The sequence below is a fragment of the Neovison vison genome, chromosome 7 (genome assembly GCF_020171115.1).
Source record: "Neovison vison isolate M4711 chromosome 7, ASM_NN_V1, whole genome shotgun sequence".
NCBI lineage: Eukaryota > Metazoa > Chordata > Mammalia > Carnivora > Mustelidae > Neogale > Neogale vison.
Genome location: NC_058097.1, coordinates 42,659,053 through 42,674,174, shown reverse-complemented (window position 1 = coordinate 42,674,174; position 15,122 = coordinate 42,659,053). Strand labels below are relative to the sequence as shown.

At 54.5% G+C, this 15,122-nt stretch overlaps 2 protein-coding genes across 2 annotated transcripts; both read right to left on the bottom strand.

Moving 5' to 3' along the window:
- Window positions 1-949: 949 nt before the first annotated feature.
- Window positions 950-5,456, bottom strand: LOC122913299 (IgGFc-binding protein-like). The gene is made up of 7 exons (XM_044260065.1): window positions 5,331-5,456; window positions 5,178-5,268; window positions 3,650-3,897; window positions 3,372-3,513; window positions 2,556-3,247; window positions 996-1,409; window positions 950-955 (listed from the first exon to the last, which is right to left on the bottom strand). Exons 1-7 carry the CDS (start codon window positions 5,454-5,456, stop codon window positions 950-952), a joined length of 1,719 nt encoding a protein of 572 aa, XP_044116000.1.
- Window positions 5,457-7,160: 1,704 nt separating this feature from the next.
- Window positions 7,161-11,235, bottom strand: LOC122913827 (IgGFc-binding protein-like). Its single transcript, XM_044260461.1, has 2 exons — window positions 10,658-11,235; window positions 7,161-8,316 (listed from the first exon to the last, which is right to left on the bottom strand). Exons 1-2 carry the CDS (start codon window positions 11,189-11,191, stop codon window positions 7,498-7,500), a joined length of 1,353 nt encoding a protein of 450 aa, XP_044116396.1. The 5' UTR covers window positions 11,192-11,235; the 3' UTR covers window positions 7,161-7,497.
- Between the last annotated feature and the right edge of the window lie 3,887 nt (window positions 11,236-15,122).

Below are 15,122 nucleotides of genomic sequence, written 5' to 3'. Positions count from 1 at the left end.
CGAAAGCGAGCACGTGCGCGGGCCCGGCGAGGGCGCAGCTGCCTCGTCCTTCCGGCAAGCACCGGCGCTCGCCTCCGTGCACGCCGCACACTCGCCCGCGCCGGCACGGCCGCGGCCCGCACGTCACCGTGCCCCCCGGACCGCAGTGGCAGCGACGCGTGCAGCCGGGCCCGGGGTACCACACGGCGCCCAGAGCTCGGTAGCGGCCGGCGTGGAGGCAGCCGCACTTGGCCACAGGCACGCAGGCAGCGCCGCTCAGCACGAAGCCCGCGTCGCACACGCAGCCCTCACAGCAGCGGCTGCCGCTGGCGCCGCGGCCGGAGCAGCTCTCTGGGCCTGCGCACGTGGCGGGGCAGCACGGGCCGCACAGCTCGTAGTGCGAGTGCGGCGGACAGAGCAAGGCTGGGGAAGGCCGCGGGGTGGGGGCCCAGCGAGGGGAAAGAGATGGACAGACGCGGGGAAGAAATAGCGAGGGTGGAAGAAACGGGTAAGGCGGGAGGGAGGAACAGACGGGAAGACGGAGACGGAGGGTGGGGGGCCGGGGCGGCGTCGGGGTCGTGGAGAGCAACACGGCGGGGAGAGAGAACGAGGACCAGAGAATAGGAAGGCGAGGTAGAGACAGGCACAGAGAAGCACCGAGGAGACAGAGAGACAGTGAGAATGAGACAGGCACAAGAGACAGGAAGAAAGAGCTCGTTAATAAACTGCGGTCCCTCTAAGGGGAGGTCTAACTCCTCTCCAAGTCCCACCCTTCTGCACCTGGCTCCACCCACCCAGACTTGAACTTCTCCTTTGGTCCTTCCGCTTTCTTCCCCTGGTGTCCCAAAGGCCAGTTCCTCCGAGATTCACCCACTATCTCTGCCAAGCCCTGCGTACTCACGACAGAAGTCAGGCGTCCTCCAGGGCCGCAGGGGCACACCCAGAGCCTGACAGGCGACAGTGTAGGCCGTCAGGGCTCGGCAGACGATGTGACGAGCACCATAGTGGCGACACACATCGTCCAGGCAGTTGTCCATGAACGGGAGCGGGTCCAGCGCGGCGTAGCATGACCCGAAGGGACCCTCGGCCGCCATCAGCAGCCCACAGTAGGCGTCTCCAGCGAATCCAGTGCGCTTGGCTTCTGGGCAGGGGCCAGGGCAGAGGGGCCCGCAGAATGGGCCACAACCAGGCACTTCTGCCACCTTCCAGGTGTCAGGCACCTGCATGGTGGGGCTGCTCGGACTGTGTTGGCCACACAGCCCACACAGGTAGGGTCCATAGAGCCTCGGCAGCGTTACACGTGCCAGGCTGTCCCAATCATAAGTCAGGGAGAGGCCAAAGTCCGTGTCTATGCAGAGCTGGTGGCCTTGGTAGTAGGCACGGAGGCAGTGGCCATGAAAGAAGGGCAGTGATTCCAGAATTCCATCCACCTACAGGGAGGGCATGCAGGTGGCAAGAACAGTGGGGGAGGGATATAGTGGCTGTCAGTAGAAATTCTTGGGAATGTCCATAAAGAATCAGAGAAAGATCAAGCGGAAACATTGGTTAACAGGGATAGTCATTAGGAATCATAGGGAGATTCAATGGACCATCAGTGAAGGCTAAATGGAGGGTCAGTAAAGGATTCCATGTGTTTATGTGTGTGGTGGGGAGGGTCAATGGTGGAACGATTAATTAAAAGTTAATGGGGGATCCGTGGGAGATCAACAAAGGGTAAAAAGAATAATTAGAAAGTCAGTAGGGAGGAGTCAGTGAGGGATCAATGGGAGGATAAGAAAAGGGATAATGAAGGAAGTGGATAGACAAATACAAAGGGTACTGAGGATCAAGAGAATGCTTATGTGGCTTTGGGTGGCAATGGGGAGACTCAGTTGGTGGGTAAAAGGGAGTGGAGTCAATGAATTTTAATGGGACAGTCTAAGGAAGACTCAAACGGTGAGACTAAAATCAAAGACAGGCACAATGGCGGGGGACGCCTGGGTGGCTCAGTGGTTAAGCCTCTGCCTTCGGCTCTGGTCATGATCTGGGGGTCCTGGGGTTGAGCCCCGCATCGAGCCCTCTGCTCAGCAGGGAGCCTGCTTTGCCCTCTTGCTTTCTGCCTACTCGTGAGCTCTGTCATATAAAATAAATATAATCTTTAAAAAAACCCACAAAGACGAGTACATACCTATGGGGTGTGGGGTGAGGTTAAGAGGACAGTAAATAGGGTTAATGTGCAAGTCAGTGTAACAGTAGGAAGATCATTTTGGGAGGGGTAGTGAAGGGTTTGTGGGATATTAGATGGGGGAGAAAAGGAAGGTCAAGGGGAAGATCAAGGCTGTCTTTGGTTAAAGGGGAGTCAACTGAGGACTCAGTGGAGGGTTAATGGGAAGGTAATAGGAGACTCAAGGGTAATAGTAATCTCAAATAGAGGGTCTGTGGGAAGGGGTCAACAGGCAAGTCAATGGACCACGAGGAAATTGGAGGACATCTTTGAGGACCCGTGAGAGTCAATGAAGAGGGGTCACTGTGGGTTACCTGTGGGTAGTAAGGATGGTGAGGGATAGTAGGTTGATCTGGAGCCTTTGAAAACTCACCTGGATGTGGTTGAGATCTTTTGGACTCATGTCCAGCCTCAGGCCACAGGCTGAGAGGGTCAGGGCTTTGGTCCAGGCACGTGGCCGCCGCAATGGGGTCAAATCCAGACTGAAGGGCTCAAGGTTGGCATGGGCTGTGCCACAGAGACCCGCCAGGCGGTAGACACAAGAACCAGGGAATTCATAGTGGGTTCCTCCAAATGTGTGGAAGTGGAAGTCTCCAGTGGCAGCACAGACCAGTGACTTCTCCACAACAGTGGGACTGGGTGGGGACGGCACTAACAGGCAGTGGTACCAGCCACCTATGGAGGGCTTACAGTGACCATGGCACTTGTCAGGCCAACACTGGGGAAGCTTGCTCACCAGGGTCCCAAGGGTCGGGCAGTGACATTGCTGAGCACAGTTGTCTGTCCAGAAAGTCTGGCCTTGGTGCAGGAAGCAGGGGCAGTGGGCACGGGGCACACATCGGTCCCCTAGCAGCAAGTAGCCAGGGAGGCACTGGCAGGTTGGAGCACAGGGGTGGTGGCAGTGCTCTGGGGCTGCAGGGTTGGCACATGTGGCTGGGCATGCAGACCCACATGGAACAAAGTGGGAGCTTTCTGGGCACTGGGGACTGGGGCTGGGGAGCAGGGGTGGGAAAGGTGGGGGAACCAGTGGTGGGGCCACAGAGCTCGGGGCAGGGCCCAAGGTGGCTGTGGGGGAGAGAGAAGATCAGGCACTTATGAGTCCCAGGGGTCTGGGTCACCAGTCCTGTCCTTCCCAGGACTTAGGAGTCATGCCCCAATCTCTGACCCCTCAGAACACAGCCCCAGGCACCTTGGAAATGGCAGCTTAGGACTCCATCTGTGATGCCACAGACTTCCTGCATAGGACAGCTGAAGGGGACACAGGCCACACCCTTCCCTAGCTGGCAGGTACAGGAGGAGGAGCAGTTCTTGATGAGGACAGTCTGGTCCGGCTGTGGAGGAAGGGAGGAAAGCTGAAAAGGGAGGTAGCTTGAAAGGAAGGTGCAGCCAGAGGTTCTGAGATGAAACCCACACAAGGAGGTGTGCGGAGATCCGAGGCAAAGTGGGAGGACCCCAGAGGATGCTCACAGGGAAGTACTGGCCATTGTGGAAGCAAGGACAGTGGTCCACAGGGACGCAGTCACGCCCGGCTGGGAAGAATCCATTTTCACACTCGCAGCCCTCAGCGCAGGGAGTGGGGATCCGCACCACTTCCTGAACACCTGGACAGGCCGTAGGGCAGGGGTTCACACACAGACTGTAGTGGCTGTGGCGGGGGCACCGCATGGCTGTGGAGAGGGGGCTTGTCAGACTCCGGCAAGCCAGAGGCCTGCCCTCTGCTGGCCCAGCACCCTCAGATCGTAGACCTCCCCCTCAGATTAATGGCAACAACGATAACAACCAGCAGGGACTGAGCAGTGTCCGCATATGCTATGCAATGCACTAATGCACTAGCTGCTTGAATGTATCCCAGATACGACTAACAGGGCTTCCTTGCTCTTTGTCTTTTATGGGGTTTTCCCTCCCCATCCCATGTCTGACCATGACAGACAGAGATGGAGGCGACCATCCATCTGTAAGTAAAGAGCACCCCAGATTCCAAGAGCAACCCAGATTCCCTCCAGGAACATCTGAACCTAGAGACAGAAGGTCAGAAGGAGATAGATGCTGACACCACAATGATAAGGTAAGGTAAGGCTGAGAGTCCATGAGGATCAAGGAGAACACATGTGGACAGAGAAGTTGGAAGTTGATGAGAATTGTTAAATGAACAAAATATTCAGATGCCAGCCAATAAGTCATTTTCTAGGTGTGTGACTCTGGGCAAATTCCTTAAATATCTATGCCTTGGTTTCCTTCATCCATGAAGTGTACTTGCCTGATGGGGCTCTTGGGAGCACTGGCACAGTAAGGTCACCTGTTCTTTTCATGTTATTATTGGAACTATTTTTTACATTATTGTTGGGAGAGAAACCAGAACCTAGGGCCTTAGAGAGGGGATTCTGGGGACCGGTGACAAGCCAGTTCTGCCCCCTACTGGCTGTGAGATCTGGAAAACTCTCTGTGCCTTGGGCCTCTACTAGGGTTAGGGTTAGTGTAGTGTTAGCGTTAGACAGTTGTCCCTAACTCCTGGAGCAGTTCGTAGATGGAGTGAGCAGACTTAAAGCAGGTAAAACAGGTTCTCAGACACAGCCTTGTGTCCAGATCTCCTGCAGGACTTGTTAAAACAGATTGCTGGGTCCCACTCCAGAGTTTCTGATTCAGTAAGTCTGGGACAGGGCAAGAATTCGCATCGTAAACAAACCCTGAGTATTGCTGGTCCAGGGAAACAATTTTAACACAGCACCTGATATTGAATGAGTGCTCTATAAATGTTAGCTAAGGGATAAAATCAAATCTGTTTTCCCAGCCACAGGGTGTGCAGGGCTTTATCCCATTTGGTGCTATATCATCAGCTGGAACTGACACATAGTAGGTCCTCAACTAACACCTGTGTTATGAATGAAGTCCAGACCGCGGTCTCCCTCCCCGGACCCCACCCAGGGCCGGCTCTGAAACCTTCTGCGGGGGGACATACGGCAGAAGCTGGGAGCCCTCCAGGGCCTCATCTCCGCACCAGCCGTCTGGCAGGCAGCCACGTAGGCTTGCAGGAAGGCACAGAGCGCTTTGCGGTTCCCGCGGGCGTGGCCCATGTCGGCCACGCAGGCCTGGAAGAAGGGCTCCGGTGGCAGGAGTGCGTGGCAGGGTGCCAGCGGGCCGCTGGGCTCGCGCAGGAGGCCGCAAGCGCCACGCCACGCTGCGTCTGCGCCCGCGTTCCCGGCGGCGGGTGGACAGCCCGAACCCGGGCAGGGATGTGGCGCGCCGCAGGGTCCGGGCCGTGGCAGCTGTAGGTCATCAGACGAATTGCCGTTGAAGTTGCCGCAGAGGCCGCGCGTGAGGCCGCGGTAGGCCGCAGGCAGCTCCACGCTCAGGTGGCCACCGAGCCCGAAAAGCAGGCGTGGGCCCCCACGCACCGCGAGCACCACGGAGGAGCCCCGCGCGAAGGCGCGCACCCTGCCGTTGGTCAGCGCGAAGGGCAGGCAGCGCCGCACGCCGTCCACCTGTGGGCAGGGGTGGGGCAGCCTAGGGTGAGGGGGAAGGACCCGGTCTGGGAAGAACGGGGAGAAGACTGTGAGCAGGGGTGATGCGGGGAGTGTGTGCCAGAACAGGGGAAGAGTGGAAGGGACTGTTGGAGTGAGTGAGAAGAGGGACATGGGGCGCAGAGGAGTCAAGGTGTAGGGACATTCAAGGCGGCGCTTGGGAGTGGACATTGTGGGAAGGGGGAGAGGGGGGAGTTGAGTGAGGGGTAGGGAGAGTGAGGAGGTGGACCTGGAGTGCTGGGAGAGAGGGAAACTCCTTACTCAGGGGCTGGAGAGGTACCTGAGAGCATCCACGGACCTGGGGAAGGAAGGCAGCAGAGGACGGTAGAGCTGGGAAAGAGGAGGGAGGGGGTGTGCGGACAGGAGGAGGAGAGAAGGGAGGGACCACTTTGGAGAGAAAAAGATGGGGAGACCTCGAGAGGAAGGGCAGTGGGGAGGCAGGGGCACCAAAGAGGGGGTTGGGCCAGCAGGGAGCAAGGGTCAGGGAAGGCTGGGTGGGCCTCCTGGGGAAGAGGTGATGGTAGTTGCAGAGCTGGAGAAGGCGCATGGAGCAGGAGATGGCACCCTCCTTCCGGAGGAGGAGGAAAAGAGACCAGAAGGAGGAAAAGAGATGAAGACTGGCCGCAGGGGAGATAGGCAGGGTGGGCGTGGGTGGTGAAAACAGAGAGGAGGGAAGTGGGAGAAACAGAGATCCTGAGCATCATGGGACGGGAATGTGCAGACACAACTGTTGAGGGAGGGATTGAAAGGGGAAGGGGCAGAAGGAGAGGGGGCAGTGGAGAAGGGAGGAGGAGAAGAGTGGAAATGAGGTTGTTGGAGAGAGGCGGGCATCAGTCAGCGACACTGGGAGATCCCACCAGTCAGAACAGAGACTGCCAGGCCGCTGAAAGGAGGCGGACCATGGGGCGGGGACTCACTGTGATGTTTCCCCAGTCCTCCCAGTCTAGGGCGAAGCGGTGACCATGAACGCGGAGCAGCACGCGGCGGAGCTCGGGCGTCTGTGGGCCTTTCTCCAGCACCACTTCGAAGGGCCACACACCCCGAAGGCGGCCCGTGCCCGTGCCCACCATCGAATAGGTGCAGGCGTCTGGAAGGTGGAAGGTGGTGCCATCGAAGGTGCGGAAGCGGAGTCCGTCTGAGGCGAGGCAGACGCCTGGGCGGCCCCGGGCTGCGCGGCAGGGTTTGCAGACCACCTGGCCGCCAGCGTGGCAACGGCAGCAGCGGTTGGTCGCGGGGTGAGAGGCAGGGAGCGGTGCGCCGGGTTCCAAGTAGCGGCCGGCGCTCAGGCAGCCGCACTGAGCCTGGGGCACGCAGTCTGCGCCACTCAGCAGAAAGCCCGCGTCGCATACGCAGCCCTCGCGGCAGAGCCCAGGGCCGTGGCAGCCAGGCGGTGTCTTAAGCCCCGCGCACGTGGCTGAGCAATCCGGAGCGCACAGCGTGTAGTGCGAGTGTGCGGGGCATAGCGGGCCTGCGGGAGCAAGGCGGATTGGAGGATTGCTTCAAGGCATTGTCTACTGGGAGTCTCACCCTCCACCTCTGGGGCTAGGATGGGGCATCTGGGGCCCTGCAGGGGTAAAAGTCCACTTGGGCAGAGCTGCAGGAGCCTTCAGATAGCAAAAGACCAGGTAGTTAACCATGGATAAGAGGCAGAGCCTATCTGTAGGGCCTGGATGGATAAGGGCTGGGCGGCTGGACCATGAACAGGTCTGAGTCCCTGAAAGGTAAGGGGTGAAGGGCTGGTCCATAATCGGGGCTAAGAAGAGGGAAGGATGAGAGCTGGCCTGGACTTTTGTTGGCTTAGGCCTGACACTTTAGGATAGGCCAAGGTTGAGGATCTGGTGGGGAGTGGAGGGATGGGTGGAACCCAGCGCATTGGGAAGTCCAGGGTCTCAGGGTTGTATTGTGCAGGGATGAGCTGACATCCTGGGATGGGCAACAGCCCAGGAGCTGGACCTCAGTCAGGAGTGGGACCAGGTTCCCCAGATGAGCAAAGATGGAGAGGCTGTACTGAAGCCCTAGACACTCACTGCACAGACTCGAATTCCGCCAGGGGAAGACTTGGCCGCCCAGCAGCTGGCAAGTTTCACAGTAGAGGCTGAGCATGGGGCAGGGTCCAATACCCAGGCATACATCCACTATGCAATCTTGGACATAGGGGCCTGGTGCCAGCATCTCATGGCACAGCTGGAAGGGCCCCAGGGGGTCCAAGAGGATGTCACAGATGTGGGCAAAGTGGGCTGGGGTGCTGGTGGTTGGCAGGGTGACACAGGATGGTGGAGGTGGCGGCATCTTGTCAGCAGCATTCAGGCACTCAGTCGGGGAACCCACCAAATAGCTATGGCCAAAGGCCCAAGCCAGTGCATCCTCAGGCATGTTGGTGCCCAGCACAATTCCAGGGACATGGAGGTCATCCGAGGGATCCCCATTGTAGTCAGCACACAGCCCCGCCACATGGCCCATATATGCTGCTGGAAGATCCACTACCACGCGGATCCCAGGGGCATAGGTCACACGCAAGCCAAAGGGGCAGCTGATCACAGTGTCCCAGCCATGGCGAAAGATGAGGGTTCTGTTGCTCAGAGCCTGGAATGGTAGATTCTGCCAGTCTCCATTCACCTGTGTGAAGAGGGTATGTCAAGCTGGGGCTCTAGGGACCCAGTATCAGTACAAAGGATGCCTATGTCCCTAGGTACAAGCAGGCCCTCCAGAAGGCCTTGTTGAGGGACTAGGGGTCTAGTAGGACCTAAAACAAAAAAAGCAAAATCAAACTAAAAATCTTGGGATGCTGTCCATGGTACTGATACTTTTTCCCACAAATACTTGGATGATGAGAACTGTGGATTCTCGGGTTTCGGTCTGTGGATCAGATCAGATCAGATTCCAGGATCAGATTTGGGGAGTGGAAACCAACAAACTCTGAAAGTGACACAGGTGCACTTAGTCTGTGTTCAATAAATATTTGTTGAACTAATGCATGGATGAATGAGTCTCATTGGTCAAGTTAGGCTGTAGAGTTCTAGAGATGCTGGGATTTCTAGGTAATGGCAGGGGCTCCAGGGTGCTATGCAAATATACAAATGTTGAAGCTGCTGTTCCTGGTCTAACCATATTTGCCCACAGCTGCTGGGGCTGGGAGTATAAGAATTGGGGGTGAGGGTTTGTAAGCTTTGGGAACTGGGGATTTGGAATTCCTGGACTGGGTCTGGGGATGCCCAGGACTTGGGCTGAAATTGTGTCTGAAATACAGTTAACACATGTAACCTAGAATGGTGGCTGGAACACCATAGGTATTCAATAAGTGATCACTGAATGAATAAATGGGATTCTTGGGTCAGGACTGGAGTTTCAAGAGCCCAGAATCAGGACTGAAAGCTCTGGTATACTGGGGATCACAATGAAGTCAAGGCTAGGAGTTTTTGTCCTAGACACTCAAAGCCAAGAGCATCTGTCTCAAACACTTAGGTTGAACTATATGAAACTGCCACATTTGGGGCGCCTGGGTGGCTCAGTGGGTTAAAGCCTCTGCCTTTGGCTCAGGACATGATCTCAGGGTCCTGGGATCAAGCCCAGCATCAGGCTCTCTGCTCAGCAGGGAGCCTACTTCCTCTTCTCTCTCTCTCAGCCTGCTCTCTGCCTACTTGTGATCTCTGTCAAATAAATAAATAAAATCTTAAAAAAAAAAAAGAAACTGTCACATTTGTAGGAAAAAACATCGAGTATTGGCAGCTTCATATGGTCTGATTTTAATAACTACATGTATTCAGACAGTGAAGTGAGGTAGTTAAGTGCCCTTGGATTTTGGAGTTGAGTTATCTGGGTTCAAATCTTCGCTCCTAGTTTGGTTAGCTGTCTTACTTTGGCAATTTAACTTCTCAGTAAAATGAAATAATATTCACTGGAAAAAACTGGAAGGATAAAGTAAGGATTTGTATCCTTCACTGGAAGGCAGTGTTCCTGGGACTAACTGAATTTAAATAAATAAAAATTAAAAAAAATAAATAAAATAAGACTTATAAAAGCAAAAATATACCATATTGGTGGGCTGGAAAACTCAACAGTCTCTCCAATTGGAGTTATAAATCCAATAAAATTACAATAAAAAATTCCCCCCCAAAAGACAAAAAAATGGCAATCAGTGATAAATTTAAAATATAGCCAAGGCAAACTGCTGATGAAAAATAACTGACAGTGTCTGGGTCCTGTACTCTGTTGGTCGGTGAATACTCATCCCTCATCCCCAAAGCTCCAGAGCTGCTCTCCCAATGTCTCTACCAATGTCTTTCCCACCTTGATGAGTAAATTTGCCACACTGAAGTGGTGTCAGAGTCATTGGAGACTCTGAATTATGTTTCACAAAGGAAGAAGTTGAGGTCATGTGTTGTTTGTTTTGTTTGTTTGTTTGTTTACTATTTGCAGAGACAGCATAACAAACCCTGGAGCAAAAATGCCAAGGTTTAAATACCAGCTCTGTGTGACCTTGGGCAAATGGCCTCATCCCTCTGGGCCAGTTTCCTCATTGGAAAATAAGGTCAATTGTGTCTACCTTAAAAGGACTCTTTGTTATTACATTGGCATCTAGTAAGTGCCTTCCCTGTATCCTTTTCAACAACACTACAACTTTTTTCCTTTGCCACAAGAAGTTATGGGGGACTGGGTAAGAGGCTTCTGGATTTAGGGTTTGGTCCTAAAGACTTAAGGCTTGATTTCTGATTTGGGGGTTAGTTTTGGGGGATTAAAGTTAAGCAGCTGGGTCAGAGACCATGGGGCAAGAGGAAAGAGGTGGGAGTCCTGGGTTGAGGGTCCAGTACCATAGGACAAAAACTCAAGATATGACCTTAGCTCTAGGTTAGGGGGATCTAGGGATCAGGGTTGGGAGTCTTGAGGTGAGGACTCTAGGTGAGAGGTTATAAAGTGGGATCCCTGGGTGCATGTGTGGGCAGGGTTGGGATTTTCTCACCAGGACATGACCAGGTTCCTTGGGGTCCAGCTTCAGGTGGTAACCAGTCAGAAGCACTTCGAGGCTTCTTGGGACTCCATCAGGACCAGTGCCCAGGAGCACACGGAAGTCTGCCAGGTCCTGCGGTGCGGGAGAACTAAGGCCGCTCAGCAGGTACACGCAAGAGCCAGGGAAGCGAAAACGGCGCCCATCGAAGGTAATGTAGTGACCTCCGCCGGCTGCCACGCATGTGGCCATGCTCCAGGGCACACAGGTGCGCAGGCCGTGGGACAGAATGCAGCGCTCGCCTGGCCTGCAACCACCCTGGGTGCAGATCACGCTCCCTCCTGAAGCTGGGCAGACACAGCGGCGCATGCAGCCCACACCCTCCCATAAAGTCTCGCCTGGTCCCAGCAGACGTCCCTGGTGTGTGCAGCCACAGCCACCAGGTCCCCAGCGCCGCAGGACGCAGTCAGGACCGCTGTGGACGTAGCCAGCGTCACAGGCGCACGTTTCCCCGCAGGGCAGCGGGCACGACGCTCCCAACGGACCCATGCACGTCTCGGGGCAGGATGAGCCACACGGCTCATAATGGCTGTTTTGGGGGCACTCGATGGCTGGGGGCAGAGGAGAAGAAGGTGGAGTGGAGAGAGTGTTCACATCAGGACCTCCCAGTCTGGTTCCAAAGACCTAATTATTCAGCTACCCCCGAAATGGAGACATTCTAGCCCTCAGCTTCGAAGAGTTGTGACTAGGATCCTGGGATCCTTCTTAGAATGGAGGCTTTCCAGAAATCTCCATCTCACAGAGTAAATAAGTTTCTATCATCAGAAAGCAGAAGTCCCCTTTCTAGAACATAAAAGTCTGGCCCTGGGACGCAAAACTCTCACCCCAGAGTCTGAAGTCCTTGTCACCTAGAGGACTTTTCCGTCCACCAAATGCAAGAAACTTGCCTTTTAGAACTAATTCTGGACCCCAGGGCCTGGAAGCCTTCGTCCTAGGACCCAGAAACCCCACACTCCAAGACCTAGGTGTTCCAGCTCCCAGAAACCAGAAACCCCTCCTCTAGGGCGAAGGAGTCTCCATGCCTAGACCCAGCCTCTGGTGCTTCCTCAGTCCCACCACAGGGACCCTGCAGGCTTGCCTCAGGAATCAACTCCAGCATCAAGGAGTGCCACCCCCTAAGTCCCAGAATCCCCTTCCCCAGTAACCCATAGCCTTTTCCATCTAAGGCTCACTCACGGCAACCAGTCTGGAATCTCCAGGAGTCGATGCTGACACCCAGGCGCTGACACGCGTGCGCGTACACCTGGAGGGTTAAGCAAAGCGCAGGTCGGTAGTTGGGAAAGGGGCAGATCCAAGCCCTGCAGCTGATCTCGAAGGGCGCAGGCAGCAGCACGTCGTGGCAAGGGCTAAAGGGCCCGTTCAGATCGGCCAGAATGGCGCAGGGCCCTGGGGTCTCGGCTGGGAACGCTGGCTTGGCGCAGGGAGCAGCCCAGAGGGCGTGGCATGGGGCGTCCGGTGGCTGCAAGGCCCAAGAGCGCAAGAAAGCGCGCAGGTCCGGACCGCCCACATCGTCTACCGGGTCCTGGTTGAAGTTGCCGCACAGGCCCACCACGTGCGCCCGGTAGCCCTCGGCCAGTTGCAGAGAGAGCGCGTGCTGCCAGTCGTACACCAGGCGCAGCGCTGCTGGCTCTTGCTTCAGACCTGCCTCTGCCCATAGTTCTGAGCTGCGGAAATGCAACCGCAGCCTCCCTCCGTGCAGCGTCGCCGGCAGCCGGATCCGCTGCTGGTCCACCTGCAGGGTGACCCAAGAGCAGGAGTCAGGAGTTACTGGGACAGTGACAGCACGCATTCCCGAGCATTTGAGGGGAAGCGGGGGATGGAGGCTGAGGGGCTTGGATCTGGGGATTCGAAGAGAGTGCGAACTTCGAACTTCGGGGAGGGAAGGTGGGAATGAGTTATGAAAAGCACTTGGCACAGAGTCCACCTCTCGCTTCATAGGAGGAGGACTGCAATGCCTCTTGTCCCCTAACACTGACATCTGGAACCTCCAAATCTTGTGACCTTGAACGTCTCCTAGGACCACATGCAGCCACTGGCATGTCTGAAATATTTCCTCAGGGAAAATTTGGAGCCATTATTCTGGTTGGACGGTCACTCCATCCACTAACCAGGAATCTTTCTATTTTTTACATTATTTTTAATTTTTTCTAACCAGGACTCTTGTTACCAATACCCAGATGTGACCTCGTGCAAAATCCAGAAGTCTTCCTTCTAGGAATCTAGGTAAGTGATTCTACTAAGAAGTCTCCAGTTCACAAGAGAGCCTTCAGCTAGGACCCCAGTGTCTTTTCCCCAATCACCAAGAGCCTCCGCCAAGAACTTCTGGATCATTCGATATCTCTCCTCCCAATCCATGATTTCCATTTTTTTCCATCCAATCACTGAGATGGTTACCAACCCATTTTTACTCTCATTCACCACCTCCACCCTGGTCCAACCATCATCTCCTGCCTGGACAATGGTAGCAACCTCCTCACTGCGTATCCTTCACAAGCCCCATGGTCATTTCCCCTCATGGCAGCCACAGAGATCCTGCTAACACCCAAGTGATATTTCACCCTCCTCCGCACACAATCTTCCTTTGGCTTCCACCTTACACAGAATAGAAGACAAAGTTGTTGCAAGAGCCCATACAGTCTGACTCCATGGTCTCTCCTTCTCCTCCTTCCCACAATCCCTCCTCTTCAGCCTGGCTTCTTGCTGTTCCTCTAACGTGCCTGTCAGATTCCTGCCTTAGGCACTTGCTGTTCCCTCTACCTCGAGTGCCCATGGCTCTCTTCCTCACCTCTTTTAAGACTTGGTTCAAGTTTCATCTTCTTAGAGAGGTCCTCCTACTTAAAACTACGCTCTCAGACATCCTGATGCCACACTCCTGATCCATTTTTTCCTGGTGGCAGGTGGGTTCCCCAGAAGTGTGTGGAGGGGAGTGTGGAGAACCATAGGCTCCTGCATCAGGTCCTAGCATCTTGTACTTCCAAGCTTCCCATACGAGCCCATTGGAGCCTATTTCCACACATGAGCCCACAGTCTGATGAGTGAAATCTTTTCATCATCTTGATTTTCCCAGATGAAGAAACTAAGGCCCAGAGAGTTTAAATAATTTGCCTGGGTCATACAGATAACAGATGGTCAACCAGGGATTTGAACTCAGGCCATCAGGTTCCGGAGTAAATTGTCTTTCTACAGTGGTGCTGAGGAGTGGCTTAGTACATCCATAACCTCATAGGTTTACTCCCTCTAGAAACCCTGATTAAATATATCCTAGTCCCCACAACCTTGCAGAGTAATGCCTCCCAACCTGAGGAGAAATTTCACACCTTCCACACCTTGGCTGCCTGTGGCCCAAGGTTAAGTCCAAAGCTCCCAGAATGTAGAGGTTCCAGTTGTCAGTATTAGGGGACAATAAACCCAGCAAACTCTCCTCATATGACACTTACCAGGAGGTGGACTCTGTTCCATGCTTTCTGTATTTTAACTCATTTCCACTTTACAGGAAACTGTTAACAGGTTCTAGAGATCCATGATCCCTTAGTCCCAAATGCAAAAGTGGCCTGAAGACCGAGACGTTTTGTGTATTTGATGTTAAAACGTAATTGGTAGCCAAAGTTGATCTGAATTCGTGGTATGGCTCCTTAATGCCTTCATTTATCCCACTTGGTGTGCATATTCAGACCTTGCACTGCAGAGATATTAATGTTTGTAATTATGTACTACTTATTGGGATTATTAATAATATACAGCATTTGTGTGGTATGACTGCTTGAAATTCCACAATCAGAAATGCACTGGGCCCCAAGCATTTTGGATAAGGGACTATGGACTTATATAAGATTGCCTCCACCGTAGAGCTGACAAAAATGAGGGACAGAGAAGGATACAGTTTCCCAGGATTCCATACATGATGGTTCTTACCTGCACAAAGCCGAACTCATGCTTGACAGCAGTGATGGTGACACCAAAGATACGCATTGTGACAAAGTGCACGGGCAGTCTCTCTCCAGAGGTGGCGATCCACAGCTGGAAGGCAGGGAGGCCACTGGGTAGGGCCTGAGGGCAACGGCTTAGCATGTAGGTACAGCCCCCAGGCACAGGAAAAGAGTAGCCGTCAAAAGTGTAGATGTATGGCAGTCCAGAAACCCAGCAGGTACCCCCTGTGATGTCCCCCGGCCCCTTACTGGAGATGTCCACAGTCTCCAACTTGGCCTCCGATGGCATTTTGGACTCAGACTCAGTTTCAAGTTCTTGCCAGAAAGCCTCTGAGCCTGGTTTAGTCACTGCCACCACCTTGAGACCCAGCTTAGCTGCTGGGATGGTTTCTGTCTTGGGTTTGGACTCTGGTTCAGCTGCGGGCACGGGCAGGGGGAAAGGTGCGGGTGCTAGTTCAGCCACAACCAGGGCTTCAGGAAATGGTTCTTTTGGA